The sequence below is a fragment of the Macrobrachium rosenbergii genome, chromosome 11 (genome assembly GCF_040412425.1).
Source record: "Macrobrachium rosenbergii isolate ZJJX-2024 chromosome 11, ASM4041242v1, whole genome shotgun sequence".
Lineage (NCBI taxonomy): Eukaryota > Metazoa > Arthropoda > Malacostraca > Decapoda > Palaemonidae > Macrobrachium > Macrobrachium rosenbergii.
Window position 1 is genome coordinate 33390676 of NC_089751.1, and position 17531 is coordinate 33408206.

At 37.6% G+C, this 17531-nt stretch overlaps 1 protein-coding gene across 30 annotated transcripts in view; it reads right to left on the bottom strand.

Annotated features, from left to right (window-relative positions):
• EndoA (endophilin-A) overlaps window positions 1-17531 on the bottom strand; it is a 534923-nt gene that overhangs the window by 106241 nt on the left and 411151 nt on the right. For 16 of the 30 annotated variants that reach the window (XM_067111531.1, XM_067111520.1, XM_067111534.1 and 13 more), the window contains 2 exons: window positions 10834-10967; window positions 9997-10063 (listed from right to left, as the gene is read on the bottom strand). In XM_067111531.1, coding sequence (XP_066967632.1) covers window positions 9997-10063; window positions 10834-10967 — 201 coding nt within the window. Of the gene's footprint in view, window positions 1-1903; window positions 1955-9996; window positions 10064-10833; window positions 10968-17531 lie in introns of all 30 variants that reach the window. The other 14 variants (XM_067111525.1, XM_067111506.1, XM_067111513.1 and 11 more) reach the window with 1 other exon arrangement.

The following is a 17531-nucleotide window of genomic DNA, read 5'->3' on the forward strand; positions in this document are numbered from 1 at the left end:
GAATTACATCAGAAAACTATAAAAGTGAACCTTCACCCAAACCCTTAAAAATTCAGCAGACAATTCACCAACTCCATGAAATTTACTGTATTACAGGGCATTTCATTGATTATCCCATGATGAATAATTCAGCTGCGACTTTAAACGGAGGCAAATCTTGCATAATAACAGGATTACCTTAAAAATCTCTCATCTAGATTAATGTTTGGTGCTAAATTCAACAAGCTATTTACTTCTCTTAGTCATGAATAAGGTTTCAATCAAGATCTAACAATAGTGCAAGATCTAACAATAGTGCAAAAAATCTTTTTCCTTTCACTAGATGCCTTTTTTATTCAGTTGTTATTAACTTAGTGTTACCAATGTCAGCAGCAAACTGAATCTGAGTCATAAAATCATTCCAGAACAGCTTTACAAAGTCTCCAGAAGACTTTGGAAAGCTATTTCATCTGCTTATAATGAATGAAGGCTTCTCTTGTGGAGGTTAACTAATAACCTTGGATAACATAACTTATTCAGGTACAGTACCAGTACCCTTTAGGGGAAGTCCTTTCTACTTCCATCAAATTTCTGTTAAAGTATGTATTCAGTTCTTTAGGTTTAATACTTTGTACTATAATTTGTTTGATTATAACAAAATCTTTTAAAAATAAAGTTTATTATAATTATTATTCAAAATGGGCAAACATTTATAAGGAACAAGAACAAAAGTAAACCAACTTTTAACCTGCAAAGCAAGCTTCTACAGATATCAATTCTCATTTATGAAAAAGCAGAGCCAAGGGTAACAATAATGTGCACATTGTTAGCTATGCAAAGCATATCACGGAGTGGGAGCAACCGAGGAGACTGGTTAATCAATAATGATTGCATCACTTATTAGTTTGTTTGAGATTTCCGTAAAGGGTAAATTAAACTTTTCTTCATGTTTAGGGGACATGAATAACTACAACAAGACCTACACAACCTACATTGTTCTATAATATTTTTTTGCCCAAGTGGTAAAATCAAACTTCTCCACTAAAACACTAGATTATCTAAGATAATTAAATTTTCATCTGACAGAAACTAAATTTAATGAGAAGATAGTTGGGATAGCATTCATCAAAAGTGGGAAATATCTATCTGAAGACTTTCAGCTTCCAAATCCCAGTACAATAGCTCCATTTTGTTCTATAGGTTGGTTATCAATTTTTCAGTCACTGTCTTAAAATGATACGAAACAATATCTTTTGTTTTGGTTCCTTTTACCTCCCATCCAATTAGTGGCAAAAATATGCCAAGCTGGGGTGAAGCCTGAGAGCTTCCTGAGGAAACAGGGGGAGGAAATAAGGATGTACTGTACCCCACTTAAGGGAGTTCTTAACTCTTCTGGATGCCTGTGCAGTATCCTCTGCATATTCTTGGTATGTCCAAGACAAAATACTGAAGTAAAAGACTCTAGGGAGACAAAGTTTTGTATTTAAGAAAAAATGCAATTTGACTTTTAAAAATCTGATTTTTCCTTTTGCGAGGGATTTACAATCTATGGATGCGAAATCCAAATACTTAGCTGGTAAAGAGAAAGCTCTAAATATATTTGTAACTCCAAACTTATTATTGCTATTTCCTCTACAATTTCATCTAACAGTCTACTAGTACACTAATACTTCAATGCAGCATTCATAAAAGCAAATATTTGCAAACCACTTTACTTCTGTTCAGAAACAAATGAAATCTGAACCAAAGAAGCCAGCTGCCCACATTACACTTAAGTAAATACTCATGAAGCCTTTTTCTTCTAAAAAAAGGTTAGTCCCAAACACAAAATGCAATACAATCTAAAGCCAAATAGACATGAGTTGAACAATGGCCGCACACAATGGCGACAATACATCAGCAGTGTGCAAATAACTGTACATACCCCCCCAACCTGGGCTCCGGGCTGGACTACCAGTTGGCGTGCTGCCAAGTGCTAGAACACAAACAAACACACATTAGCTACAACATTCCAAAACCTAAAGGTTACCAATCGTGTCATTGGACCCATTTCTGACAACCATAATGTATGGAACAAGCCAAAACAAATTCAGTATCAACTTGCAATAAGTATTCTTGCATTCAATTATTTACAAATTTAAGATGGGTCTATTACCATTTACAATACTGCATAACCAAAATTATGATTGTCAAATGCCAACCACATATGAGACATGATTCAAAACCTTTGGATAGTTCTCAAGGTAAGGGTTAAGTATGGTAAGAAAAATCTATTTGTCAAAATAAGGGTTAGTAAGTAGTAACAGAATCATTCAACAGCATTCAGTATCATTCCACGAACTATTGTAAAACAACACAGAAATTATCAAAATAAGTACATGTAAAAATGTGCAGCCACAACTGGCTGCTTCAAACAATCACTGAACAAAAAAAAAAAAAAAAAAAGAAAAACTTTTTCTAGTAAAATATTCTACTCTGATTGGAATAAGAAAAATCTGTAACAATGATGAGTTGCATTGTATAAAACAGCAAAATTTGCAAGTTCCAGTCAAACTATTGTAGCACCAATGTTTCCCTTAACTAAAGATTAAAGTGACATAAAAAAAATCAACCATTTAAATGATATATACTATACTCTTTAAGTTATTCCTATGAATGTGAATATTTCCATACATAAGGAATCGCATAACACCTACCCCTTTTCAGATTCTTTAAATGCAAACATTACCCATCTAAATGTGTCTTTTTCATTAAAAAAATATGCATTCTTCTTTTTTTTTGTCCAAAAATTATTACTTTGGAAATATAGGAAAATGAGACAGGAATATGTTCACTGTACTGTACTCTAAAATAAAAATTAAACAAAAAGCCTCACTGATACTATTAAATTCCAGACTGAATGCTCAAATGACAGATTCTCAGACTAGATAATCACACCTTTACTCTACGACAAAATCCTCTCAATTTTTCTTAGGTAACTTCCAAGGATCTTGGAAATCCAAAGCTACAGACATGTTTCATTATTTAAAGAAAATCTGAAGTGATAATCCTGGGTCTGCAATCACCTAATTTCAGCCTTGTGGCCTGTCATGAAGATTTTTCAAACTTATTAACCAGTATCTGTATATGTATATGCCCCTTGTATATTTTAATCTATTAACTGTTCCAAGATGGAAGTTGTTGTTTCCAAAACATGATGCTACTCTTTACTTCACCCGTGTGTTTTTATGACCATCATTTATTGACACTGAAATCTGTTTTAACAGTGACTCTTTATGAATTCAGTTGCTTAGATGTCTATGTGTCAAAGGTAGCATATGTTCAGAATGAATTTGTAAATTAATTTTGAGCCATTCTTTTTAATCAGTGATGACCTCTGCTTTGGGGGTGAATGAATCTCGGCTTGGATGGAATGGAATGGAATGGAATGGAATATAGAATTTAGGTCAAAGGCCAAGCACTGGGACCTATGAGGCCATTCAGCACTGAAACAGAAATTGACAGCAAAAGGTTTGAAAGGTGTAACAGGAGGAAAACCTTGCAGCTGCACTATGAAATAATTGTTAGGAGAGGGTGGAAAGTAAGATGGAAGAAAGAGGATATGAACAGAGGTATAGTAAAAGGAACAAAAGGGGCTGCAGCTAGAGGCTGAAGGGACACTGCAAAGAACCTTAAGTACCATAATGTGTACAGTGAATAATTATAAGATGACACTTTAGTTTTCGTGACAAAGCGGAAGTCTTTGCAGAGTTTGGTTGGTGTGACTAATTTAGCTAGATTTGTGGGACTGACAATCCTTAACCTACCAGCAAACTTATATGGTAAATTGGTCATCTGTTCCTGTTGACTTTGAGAGGAGGATCACACTGTTTCCCATAGATATATCACGTTAAGATGACTAAAGAATCTGAGGGCCACTCTTTCATATGGCTAAATGGAGTACTCTGGCTAATAATAATTTTAACATCTACTTTTTAAAATAATTTTATATACAGTACAGCTTGACGGTGTACCTGTGACTTTCTAACTGATCCTTAAATATTTGCAGTTTGGATACTAAATTTTTCCAGTATTTCTCAGATGCATCCTCCTATTGTGCTCTACTAATATTCATTACAATACTGGATAAGAGTTACCACATCTTATCTAGTTCTAAGCTGATGGTTATCTAGCTACTACAGCAAGTGAATGACCTGATTCCACAGGCTAACATGACATTATGTCAAAGTTCTGGATGCTTGCGATTTGCTGCAATATAAGCTTGCCCTCCAGCTAGGACAATCACACTCAATGCCTATCTCTAATTGCCATTTGGTAAATGCAGCAAGATTTTACCCAACAAATTTTAAATTCTTGTGTAATCCATGGTCGTCTGGGAACCAAAGTTATAAATTCAGGAACAATCAGATTCAACCAAAGTTATAAATTCAGGAACAATCAGATTCAAATTAACTTGTGTTCATCCCCTTTCTAGCATTTGTAGTTAGTTTCTGAATAATAACTAATGTTCTTATATGTAAGAATCTTCTTCCACCTCCACTTTGCTGATTTATCTTGATAATAGAAAAGTGATAGAGAAAAAATCTACTTAAATAATTTTGATAAGATGAAAGGAACCTGGAAAAACAATTCAATAAATTTATCAATAAAGAATCCAAATTTCTTGAAAGGTAAAATTCTACAAACTTAGAAATCCATAATTAAGATCTTTCTCTCCAGTATGAGTAAAGGATAAGTCAGAGAGGTTATCTGGTGCTTGCCCACATGTTGCATGATTCCCTTTATTGTCTTATTCTTTCTCCATGTGATTGTGCAGCACCTGTGCTGACAAAGGAGAACTTGAAATCTGTTCAGGCCTTACATGGCTGGATGCTGGTCTAGAATTTTGCAGGCTTTACATCTTAACTGTAGCATGGTTTCACTACAAATATCCACTCATACTGTAGGTCCTAAGAATTTATGCCTTCTTCACACACCATACAGCAATGAGAATGTATGATTTTGCAGTCATTTGTCTCAGAGAAAAAGTTCATAAATAATTTAGGTGTTATTTCCTCCATAAAAGGGACCACCAAAAACTTGTTCCCTAGAACACCAATGTCTAAGTAGTATGACCCTAGTGACCATTAATTCTCACAGTGGTGTTGTTTTCTCTCCTTGCATGGGCTCTCTCTCCTATAAAAACCAGTAAACGGAAAACACAAATGTTATCTATTGTTACCAAAATTATGCATGTTACTCACATCTGGGTTAATGACAAGGGTCAGCAATATTGAGGAGCTACGGTGATTAGTTATTTGCTTGATAGTAAGAATGAATATCTCTATTTAAGAGAAGGAGAGGGTTGTAGTTATTATACTTGCAGCTGAGAGCCTGGCAAGGCAACCTTCCAGAGGTTTTCTCTCCTTGCATAAGCATTCATCAGTAGGCAAGGATTGAGTAAAAAATGATAAATGATTTAATGAGCTATCTGAAGTTTCACTTCAAGTGTCAAGTCCAAGTGGCATTTCTGCCTGTGACCTAACTGACAGATAAATAGCCATATGACCTCTACGTGCATTAGATTCTACATTTCTTTACAGTTTATATAGCTCAGTAATGTAATTTACCCCTCAATTTTTGGTGTCACAACACCATACAATTAACCTGCTACCAGTTCCAGTCTTGAAGAGCAACAGTAACAAATCTACATGTCAAAATCCTTTACTAGTCAGTGAAACCATGATGTATACAATTCCGAAAGAGGGACGATTGGATGTAAATCATAGAAATGATACAAAATTACTGGTACATTATTTTTATATACTCCTTAATAAGCAAGAGTTCACCCTAGTTATATGAAACAAGATTTAGAATCTCCAAGGCTTATGATGATATTCAAACACTTTAATTATGGCAGATGGTCCATATAACAAAACTGCTTGGACTGCAGTGACTTTCTTAACAAAAGGCTGAAAAGGACCATTCTGACAGGATGAAGCACTGAGCATTAATATTAACTCTACAGATAAGGAAAAACCACAACCAAACCACTGGCAAAATTTCAACTCTCAAAAGGATGACCTGCAATAACTTTCATTAAAGAACATTTCTTGAATTCAGTGGTGATACTGTATAATAATTCTTGGAGATTTAATGTTAGCTATTCATTGTAGATGAAAATTATGGAAATACCTTTAAATTACCTACCTTTAATATTAAAATAGGATTATATTTTCTATATTCTAGGCTGAATTATTTACGATGGCCTCTATACATCCAAAGTGTGTATAAAATGACATTTTTATAATAAAATAAAGTTTTATATATACTTACCAAGTAATTACATAACTATTAGTTCATTTACATGGCAGCTTGAATTCAAAATGTCGTGGGTAACACTTCAAACGTCTGTGTAGGTGACCAGTCCCCCGCCCCCGTGGGAATATTAGTAACGACTTTAGCAGATAATCTCAATCTGTTCATGCCTTATGTCCATCAGCAGGGAGGAGAATGGGCTCCGATCATGTAATTACTTGTTAAGTATAAATAAAACTTTATTTTATTATATAAAAATGTCATTTTTATATAAGTAATTTACCAAGTAATTACATAGCTGATTCCCACATTGATAGGAGGTGGGATACATGGACATATTCTACACCAAAACATTAAGATAAGTAATGAATCTGAAATAGAAAACACTGCTAGCAATGAAAAACAATGCTTGTCATTACTTATCAGTTAAGAGAGCTACTGCAGGTGTATAATGCCTCTGGTTGGTGCTCATCTTAACTCACAGTGGCATGGCGGTATAGCCATGGGTCGCCTCACACTTAGTGGGAACTTTGCAGCGAAGGAAGTACTCCGATGGCCAGCAAAGCATGATAGGTGCCCGCCCTTGCCCTGGGCGAAGTGCCAAAATAAAAACAACCAGACAACATTGTCATCTACACTGAGATAAAACCACAACCCATCCACAGATTGGTGGGTGCTTTAGGTAAATTGTACCCCCGGCTCTGCAAAAAACTCTACACCTTATTACAAGGTGAAGAGACAGTAGGAAAAAAATCCTATGCTTCTTTCCATGATAGCATGCCAATTACTAGAAAAGGTCTCAAGGCACTGGAAGATTTCCACACTGTTTCAACTTCCATTAAAATTAGTGAGAAACAAAGATCGATTACATTACCAGTAGGTCGAAGGCAGAATGGATGTAAGAGGCATAAAATGCGTGCAAGCTAAAGAGGTAGAGGCTACTCTGACAACCTTAGCTTTATTTAAAAGTAGGCAAACTGCTCTCCTAATTCTTAGTGCGTCTCAAGTTAAGTCCATGAGGGCAATATATTCTATTCAGTGAATGAAATGGGTCTTGCCACATCACCATAGGTAGTAGAGAATGGTCCTCTGAAAACCCCAAATGGACAGAGACCTCCCTATTCTCCTGCAGAGCTGGAGAGCACTTTGGACGTTTGGAGAATGATCTGGTGTTAGGCTGTAGTTGGTACCAGAAGCGCTGGGCACCAGTCAAGCTAGGAGCTCGGGGCTGGTGGGCGCTCGTGGGAGCTAGTGGGCACCAGGCTGTAACGACACCAAAAGAGCAGGGCGCCAGGTGAGCTGGGTGTCAGGTGAGCTAGAAGCTCATGGCTTTGGAAGCTCTATAGCTGGTGTCAGACAGTAGCTGTCGCCCAGCAAACTGGGCATCAGGCGAGCTAGAAGATCGGGATCACTTGATAAGAAAGTGATACAGAGGACGATTATACTTCCAGTAGGACTATGTGGAATGGAAGTAAAGGACAAATGAGCCTGAAAGCTAAGGAGGAAGGGGCTGCTCTGATGTCCCTGGCTTTCACTTAAAAAGAAGGCAAAATGTTCTCCTTATACATTCAAAAATAAGCCCTTTCATGATGTGATCTTAGTCTGATCCTGTTCAGGTAAAACCTGAAAGCTGTTAGCTGGACAGAGGGTTCTCTTCTTCAGAGCCAATGATGTCCGTTAATTTCCTAAGGGAGAAAGAACGGATCTAGAGCTTGAATGGCTCCTCATTATCAGCTAAGGGAGAAAGAACGGATCTAGAGCTTGAATGGCTCCTCATTATCAGCTAAGTTCCCAGGGTAAACGAGGAAAAAAGCGTCTTTCTGCGAAAAGGCCTTCTCTAACCAATGGCTTGGATCTCACTAGTGCGTCCTAGTCAAAGCCAGAGACCACTTGGAAGGGTGTCTTCCGTGTAAGGTTGTAGAGGAGAGGAACACAGGGGATCAAACAAGAGACTTGTTGGTCATTCAGAATACATCCGGGTTCCAGGAGACTGGATTCCTTCCTCACTTGGACGTACCAAAGACAAGATAAAGTTGTCAAAAGCTAGGCCCCTGTGCTTAAACACTTACATTCAAGAATTACTTTTAAGGCATTTATTATCCACGGCTAGTGAGAGCTTATGCCCAGAAAACACAATTCGAAAATTTAATATTAAGGCAAAACTATATACTGATGGCTTGCAAGTAATCTAGGCCCGGTAAACAAACAATGCAAAAGTTTCAGTCTAAAGGAACGGCATAACATACGAGGATTACTTTAAGGGCAGAACTATTATCGGCGGCTCGCAAGTATCCTAGATATAAACAAAAGATTTGGTCTAATGGATTTACTTTTAAGTCAAAATTCTGTTGATGAACCAACTTAATAACAACAAAACAAGAAAAAACTCATCCTGAGATTTCATGAAAGTTACTAATATGCACTCCCGTGGATGTATGCACCACTGAAATCCAGTTAAATCACCAGAAAATAATGAATATGCTGCTGCCATAACTTGGTGTTTACCCGAGCACGGCAGAAACAGATTGAGCTTACCTGCTAAAGTTGTTATTAATTTTCCCGCGAGTAGGGGGAACTGGTCACATACACAGGCATTTGAAGTGTTACCTGCGAAATTTTAAATTCAAGCTGCCGTGTAAGTGAACTAATAGCTAAGTAATTACTTGGTAAGTTACTTATATAAAAATTCAGCTTAAGTTGTATTAGCCTCAACTCTTTACTTCAGGAGAAAAGGTTTTGGGAATGTCATATACAGTAGTTACTTGCAGAATCATGATACCTACAGGCATATAGTATTTATTTCCTTTATAGTAATGCCCAAATGGCAGTACTGTAGTAGTGTATATCTGTCAGCATGAAGTAATTTTTTAATGAATATCCAGCTAGCTAAAAATACTGTCTTCTTTATAACTTTGTTATCTTTCATAATTACTGATAATGGAAAAACATGGGATTAAATCTTTTGCCTACACCACACCATAACGAAGAAGAAGAAGAAGAAGAAGAAGAAGAAGAAGAAGAAGAAGAAGAAGAAGAAGAAGAAGAAGAAGAAGATCATAGATCTTGCAGATATTTTGCATATTATAAAGCATTTCTACACGAATGAACATTCAATTTTGCTCTACAATGCATTCCAGTGCCACAGATTCTCCTTCATTAGTTATGTCTATTTTTTTTTTTTTTAGCAAAGAATGCAAATAAATTTTGCTTCAAAATCACACCACCCAAGAAATAAAAGAAAAATAAAAAATGGGACTAAACCGCCATCTGAAGAGCTACGCATTTTCATGCACTATACTTCTACCACAACCACACTGCCACACTGGTAGTCTCCTTTGCAGATTGGATTTATGACATGAACACGAAAATCATTTAAGCCAAATAAATCCTCCAAATTTACTGTTAGGTCAGAAATAAATACTTTTAAACATGGCCAGTAAAACTAGTTTATATCTACATTGGAGCCCAATCTGAGAAAATGTTTATTGCAGCCTGACATAGGAAAGTCCGTGGTTTTGCAATAGTCAGTTCATCTGAACAAAAACTGATTTCTTTCACAAAAGGCGATTAACAGCAATGGAACTTTTCAGCAAATAAAATTACTTAGCATAGTTTCGCAGACAAAGAAGTGGAAACTTGAGAATTCAAAACAATTTTGTGGTAAAGAAAAAATGAAATTTACTTGTGCAAAATCTGATGTCAAATATTCACAAAGCTTACCCTTATCCTTTTTCCTCTTCTTGCAGTCGAAATCTAACCTTCTGCCCTGCAACTTCTTTCGATGGTGCTGTGGATTTGATAAAAAAAAAAAAAAAAAAAATCAACTTAGAAAAACAATCTCCAAGCAAGCTACAATAGAAAACCTACACATCAACAGTATGTTCCTATAATTTGCATTGGACTATTTTGGAATCTTACTAACACAGAACTCATTAAGTCAAGAAAAGCATAATAATTTTATGTTGAAGGGCAGGAAAAGAATTATGTCAGAATACAATGAATCATCTTCCTTGCAACTGGATTTTCAAAATTAAAATAATTTCACACTGTCTTGTTGGGTGAGTAATAGTTTCTTTATATGTAGATGATACAAATTTCTTGGATAACTGAGCTGTGGGTGAGAAAAATGAATATATACCCCTTTTGGTACCCAATGAACAACTACTGCTTTGCAAACTCATTTCAGTTGGTCTGTGTACAAACACTTTGAGCCATGATACATGAAGAAAGGTGTATGAAAATTTCTGTAACAATATATTAGTTTACTTCCCCTGAGTTAAAGAACTAAGTAAATCCGAAGTAAAAACAAGAAATTCTGGAGAAACAAAACAGAATTTCCAGTTGTCCATTTTGAAAAGTTTCCAAATGCATCACAAAAAAGATATTTCATGTCCAGGGTAGATTTTGTCAAACTAGCCTCACTGGGCGACAATTCAACTTTTGAAAGAAAAGAAAACCATTACAGGTATTTCATTTTAACAAAAATGTGATCACCCAACAAGCAGCATCAGTACTAGCCTCTCCTAAGTAGATGCACCAGCCCTCTGTTGGCCTTACCTGAACCTCCTTGATGTCTTTCGTGCTGAGTTGATGAAGGGGCTCCAACACATTCATTTTTATGTTGTCATCTAAATTGTACTTGATATCAGCTATCTGCTTCATGCTCTCACCACTTTCAATCAACGCAGATGCTGTGGGAGAAAACATATTTCAATTCTTAATTTCAATATATTTTGAACTTGAAACAACTTATAAAATGAAGCAACCTGTAAGCATTTAAAAAAATCAATTATCCTATATTTATAATGATAAATATGAGGGCATTTAGTACATAAATTCCACAAATGAGTCCAAAATTAATAGAGTCAGCGTTTTTACATGTCAGGCATTCGAATCTCACAGGTACAGTATCATTTATCAATTATAATTCCCTTTAGGTGACATTCCTGAAGTAGAGCGAATTGGATATTGAACTACAGTTGTAGCTTAATGTTTGTGAATCAATCTATCTATCTACACATATTATTATTATTATCATTTTTTTTTTGGTCTACCATAGTCATCCTATTCGACTGGGTGGTTTTTATAGTGTGGGGTTCTGGGTTGCATCCTGCATCCTTAGGAGTCCATCACTTTTCTCACTATGTGCACTGTTTCTAGTAGCACACTTCTTTGCATGAGTCCTGGAGCTACCTCGGCATCTAGTTTTTCCAGATTCCTTTTCAGTGATCTTGGGATCGTGCCTAGTGTTCCTATGATTATGGGTACAATTTCCACTGGCATATTCCATATCCTTCTTATTTCGATTTTCAGGTCTTGATACTTATCAATTTTCTCTCTTTCTTTCACATCTACTCTGGTGTCCCATGGTATTGCAACATCAATGAGTGATACTTTGTTCTTGATTTTGTCAATCAACATCACATCTGGTCTATTGGCACGTATCACCCTATCTGTTCCCAGAGGATCTTTGCCTGATCGTTTTCTATCACTCCCTCAGGGTGTTCGTACCACTTATCACTGCAAGCTAGCTGGTGTTTCTTGCACAGGCTCCAGTGGAGGGCTTTTGCTACTGAATCATGCCTCTTTTTATACTGGTTCAGTGCAAGCGCCAGACATTCACTTGCCATGTGGTTTAGGTCTCGCCTTTCATATTGCACTTCCTGCATATGGGTGAGATGTTATTTCCATCTATTGTTCTTTGGATATATCTGGTTCTTAGGGCCTGATCTCGTGCCGCTGTTAGCATTCCTTCTGTTTCCTTCTTGAATTCTCCCCTCTGTAGCCATTGCCATGTTTCGTCACCGGCCAGTTCTTTTGTCTGTATCATGTACTGTTCGTGCACTGGTTTGTTGTGCCATTCCTCTGTTCTGTTTTTCGTTCTCCTGTCTCTGTATATTTCTGGGTCTTCATCTACTTTTACCAGTCCTTCTTCCCATGCACTCCTTAGCCACTTGTCTTCACCGGTTTTCAGATATTGCCCCAGTGTTCTGCTCTCAATGTTGACGCAGTCCTCTATGCTTAGTAGCCCTCTCCCCCCTTCCTTTTTATGTTATGTATAGTCTGTCTGTATTTGCTTTTGGGTGTAGTGCTTTGTGTACTGTCATGTGTTTTCTAGTTTTCTGGTCTATGCTGCAGAGTTCAGCATTTGTCCACTCCACTACTCCTGTGCTGTATCTGATTACTGGTACTGCCCATGTGTTTATGGCTTTCGTCATGTTTCCGGAGTTGAGTTTTGACTTGAGTATCGCCTTAAGTCTCTGCATATATTCTCTCCTGATCATGTCGTTCATCTCTTGGTGTTTTATATCCTCTCCTTCCATTATTCCCAGATATTTGTATCCTGTCTCATCTATGTGTTTGATGCTATTCCCGTCTGGTAGCTTTATCCCTTCAGTCCTTGTTACTCTGCCTTTTGGTATGTTGACCAAGGCACATTTTCCTATTCCAAACTCCACCCTGATGTCCCCAGATACAATCCTTACAGTCTGGATTAGGGTATCTATTTCCTTGATGCTCTTACCATACAGCTTGATGTTGTTCATGAACATCAGATGGTTAATTCTGTTGCCTCCTTTCTTGAGTTGGTACCCAGCATCCATCTTCTGCAGTACTTCTGTCATGGGAATCATGGCTACCACGAAGAGTAGTGGGGACAGTGAGTCGCCTTGAAATATCCCTCTCCTGATGTTAACTTCTGCTAGCCTTATCTCAGAGTATGTAAGAACTGTATTCCAGTTGCACATTGTATTTTTAAGGAAGCTGATGGTGTTTTCCTCTGCCCCATATATTTTCAGGCATTCTATTAGCCATGTGTGCAGTATCATGTTGAAGGCTTTCTTGTAGTCAATCCATGCCATGCTTAGGTTTGTTCTCCTTCTCTTACTATTCTTCATTACCATTTTTTGTCTATTAGGAGCCGGTCTTTTGTGCCCCTACACTTCCTTCTGCAGCCTTTCTGATGGTGGGGGATGGCATTTGTGTCCTCTAGGTGGTTGTATAGCCTTTCACTGAGGATACCTGTTAGTAACTTCCACATTATTGGTAGGCAGGTAATAGCCTGTAGTTACTTGCTATATTTCCCTTGTTCTTGTCTTTCTGTACTAATGATGTTCTCCCTGTGGTCATCCATTTGGGCACATGGTGGTTTGTGATACAATGCTGGAGTTGTTCTGCTATTTGTGGGTGTAGGGCCTTGAAGTTTTTGAGCCAGTATCAGTGGACTTCATCGGGACCTGGGGCTTTCCAGTTGGGCATTTTCTTTAGTTGGTGTCTGACTGTGTCTGTCGTGATCTCAGTGATTCTTTGTTTTATTCTCCCTATTTCTTCTGCCTTGATTTCCTGGAGCCATGTTGCATGTTCGTTATTGTTATTATTGTTATTACTATTATTATTATTATTATTATTATTATTCAGAAGATGAAACCTATTCATATGGAACAAGCCCACAGGGACCAATTCAAGCTTCCAAAGAATATGGTGTTCATTAAGAAGCAGCAAGAAGTAAAGGGAAATACGGAAGGAAGAGATCCCACTTATTAAAAATGAAATTAATTAATAAATTAACAAATAGATAATGATGTATTAAAATGCAAGGAGAATAGTGTTAAAGTAGTAATATGTAATGCATCTTCGCTTGAACTTCTGAAGTTCCAGTTGCATGACATGTTCTGGGAGGCTGTTCCACAATCCAACAGTGTGAGGAATAAAGGACTTCTGGAACTGAGAAGTTTGACAACGAGGCACACTTACTGCATACTGGTGCTGCTGTTCAGCGAATCTGGTTGCTCTCGGCAGGCAAAGGGGATGAGGGATTAATTGTGAAAGTGTAAGATCTCTGCTGAAATACAACTTATGAAAAAGTGACAAACAAAGAGACCTTCCATCGATGGTCCAAGTCATAAATGCTACTACTGTACAGTATTAGGAAACAGAAACCTACCACCACGAACCACTCTATCCACAAGAGATAAATCTCTGGCAGAAGCAGACATCCACACCAGAGAACAGTATTCTAATAAAGGAAGCACATATGACCTACAACAGGTTGCACTGATTTTATCACTGTTATAAATATATGAGGACCTACGAACAATGCCTAACTTTCATGCAGCATTTGCTGAAACCTTTATTAGATGTTTCTCAAAAGTAGGATGTGAGTCAAAAGTTGCACATAGAATAGGTAAAGCTTCAGACTCGTTCAGCAAAGTTCATTCCACCTGAAGGGGAGGATGGGGTGGGAAATCTGTAAGAGATCTGCTAATCAATAGTGTTTTCATTTTACTGGAGATCAGCCTCATACGCCACTGACTACACCATGCACTGAACTGGTCCATGTACCGACTGAGGCTGAGGGGAGCTTCATTTCTCATAAGTGGAGACTTTACTACACCCACAAGTGTTGCATCATTGACATATGAACAATCTTGTTTTCCAGACCAACAACCATATCACTTGTATACACTAAAAATAACCCTGTAGAACTCCAGACACAATAGGTCTTGGTTCACTAAAAATCCCGTCCACAGCAACTCGCTGCTGCCTACCCTACCTGTACGGAAATTTTGAAGTAATCCTAAAACATATCCACCCACTCTGAGATTCTGAAGTTTATAATTAAGTGCCTTGTGATTTCCTAAATTGAAGGCAGCACTATAATCTACAGGCAGTCCCCGGCTATTGGCGGGCTCGGTTGTCGGCGATCTGGTTTTACGGGGCTTGTCTAGTGATGAAAATCAGCAATTTTCGGCGCCGAAAATTGTCGATTTCCACTTATCAGATAATTGGGTATTGGCGCCAATACATAATTAACAGAGGCGCCGATGACCCAAAAACTGGCAATTCTGGGAGCTTTTCTACGCCGATAAGCCCAAAAATAGCTGAAAAAGTGCTGAAAATCACCAATTTTCTGTTATCATCACACTGTCAGAACTGAACCCCCACCGATAACCAGGGACTGCCTGTATTTGAATTACTCTGCACTCAAAACCCTTATCAAGGTTCCCTTGCAAATAGCAAGTCAAGTCTAAAAGAGCATTGCAGGTACCTAACTGCTTCCTATATGCATTGACTATCAGCTGACAATCTTTCTTTTCCACATACTTAAATAGTGGCTTAAAAATAAGTTTTTCAGTAACTTTGGAAAGCACAGGGTGAATAGAGATTGGCCTGTAGTTACTGCAACCTGCAGATATGCCACTCTTTGGAACAGGCACTTTATTACTAAGCTTGTGCTCATCCACAAAGATACTAAGTTGACATCAAAATCTATAGACTCTACTAATCTTGGGAGACAGCACACTAGAAGCTTTTTTCAAAAACAAAGGGAAGAAACCATCAGGACCTTCTTTACCCCAGCTATCAAGGTTATCCAGAATTTTCTTAACATCCCTGGGCGCAATGCAAATTTTGTAAGAATAAGTTCGGGATGACAAGTATCAGGGAGAGGGACATCCTCGGCTGATTGCTTAGCTTCACAAACTCGATGAAGCAATTCAGCCTTTTCCCTAGGGCCAAAGACAGATGATGCCAATTCGATCAACCACAGATCAGGCTGAGTAATTCCCTAATGCTTCCTCTTCAAGGAATTATTGTCAATATATATATATATATATATATATATATATATATATATATATATATATATATATATATATATATATATATATATATATATACAGTATATGTATATTTATATGTAATTATAATAGCCTCTCGTGGTCAAGTCAACGTGACCTTGTCGTGATTATGGTGACGTGGATTTGTTTCCTGCTACCTGACATCATAACCACTTCAAATTTCTTGTACTTGGATCTTAAGGCTTTGTAGTTACAAGCATATAAAAAAATGTGCAAAGAATTCGAGAGGTTAAAAGGGCATTATGGCTATTACAAATACATATGTATCTGGTAAAAAGTGACCAGTAGATTCTACATATTGTGTACTTAAAAAGCCTAACCAATCTAGTGCAGATGTGTAGTACAAAGATATTATTATGAGAGCTCAGTACACATCCCTGGCAATGAAAGCCAAGAGTGAAACTTCTAAACCAAGTAACTGACAAAATGAACAACAAATTTCTAACCCTTGTTAGGTCATCAGAGATGACGACTCCGAGGTTCAAATTCATCCTCACTAAAGACTGTTTCTCTGCGCTTATGGACAGGTTACGGTATCTAGTCCACTTTGAAACTGTTCAAAGCTTTTTCTTCAATCTGATATGGCCGATACATGGGAAAAGCCAGCTAATACGGATATAAATGAGCTTTGCAAATTATTATAAGTAAAACTAATCTTGATAGAGCTGGGCCAAGGACTGTCCCTCGTGGGATACCTGATGTGTGCCTTCTGGTGGTTTACATAGTGCTCCATTAGTGATTGCCTTAAGCGTTCGATTGTGTGGTCATGCTCTTGAAGATCATCTTTTCCACTTTTATTTTGGCTTATTACATAGAATGTGGTCAAACTCGCTGAATGTGTAGCGAAGACAAGTTGAATAGGGTCAATTTTGCTGCTCAATTCTAGAATTCTAGTTATCGATTCTGTTCAGCTGATCAACTATGATGCTGTTCATCTCCCTTGTACAGAGCAATTTTCTTAAAGGCCTTAATAAAGTGGGATGTTAAGGAGAGATTCCCTGTTTTAAGGCTTTTGCAGTGTCATTACCTGTTAGAGATTCTCGCCATCGGACATAAGTTGGGTGTCTTTAATTCCTTTTTGTAAATTTCGTCAAGATTGCTTCCGAGTTAACTTTGGGTGTCGTCTTCTTTTTCGATCATTTCTTCCAAGAAGTCGGTATTCTGTGGCGTCGGGAGGTCGTTTTGTCGTTCAGGTCATAGAACATAGTTGGATCGCGTCTTGGACTGAGTACATCAAGTTGAGTATGCACTGACAGACATTCACGAACCATTTTGATGATTGTGGTAACTGAGCCGTTTACCTAAGAGAAAGAGAGAGAGAGAGAGAGAGAGAGAGAGAGAGAGAGAGAGAGAGAGAGAGAGAGAGAGAGAGAGAGAGAATTTTACAATAAAATGCCCTCACAGTGCAAGTATGAGAGTAGCCTATTTGAGCTCTACGACAAAATACTACCATACGGCCTGCTTAAGTAAATCCATTGACAACCAAGAGACAATCTAACAGAAACAGCAAAGTAATAGAGGAATCCTTTTACCATTTCCAGCGATATTCCTAAGTGGGCCACTTAGAAAAGGACGTTGGCTGCCCTACACACACACACACACACACACCATCAAGAA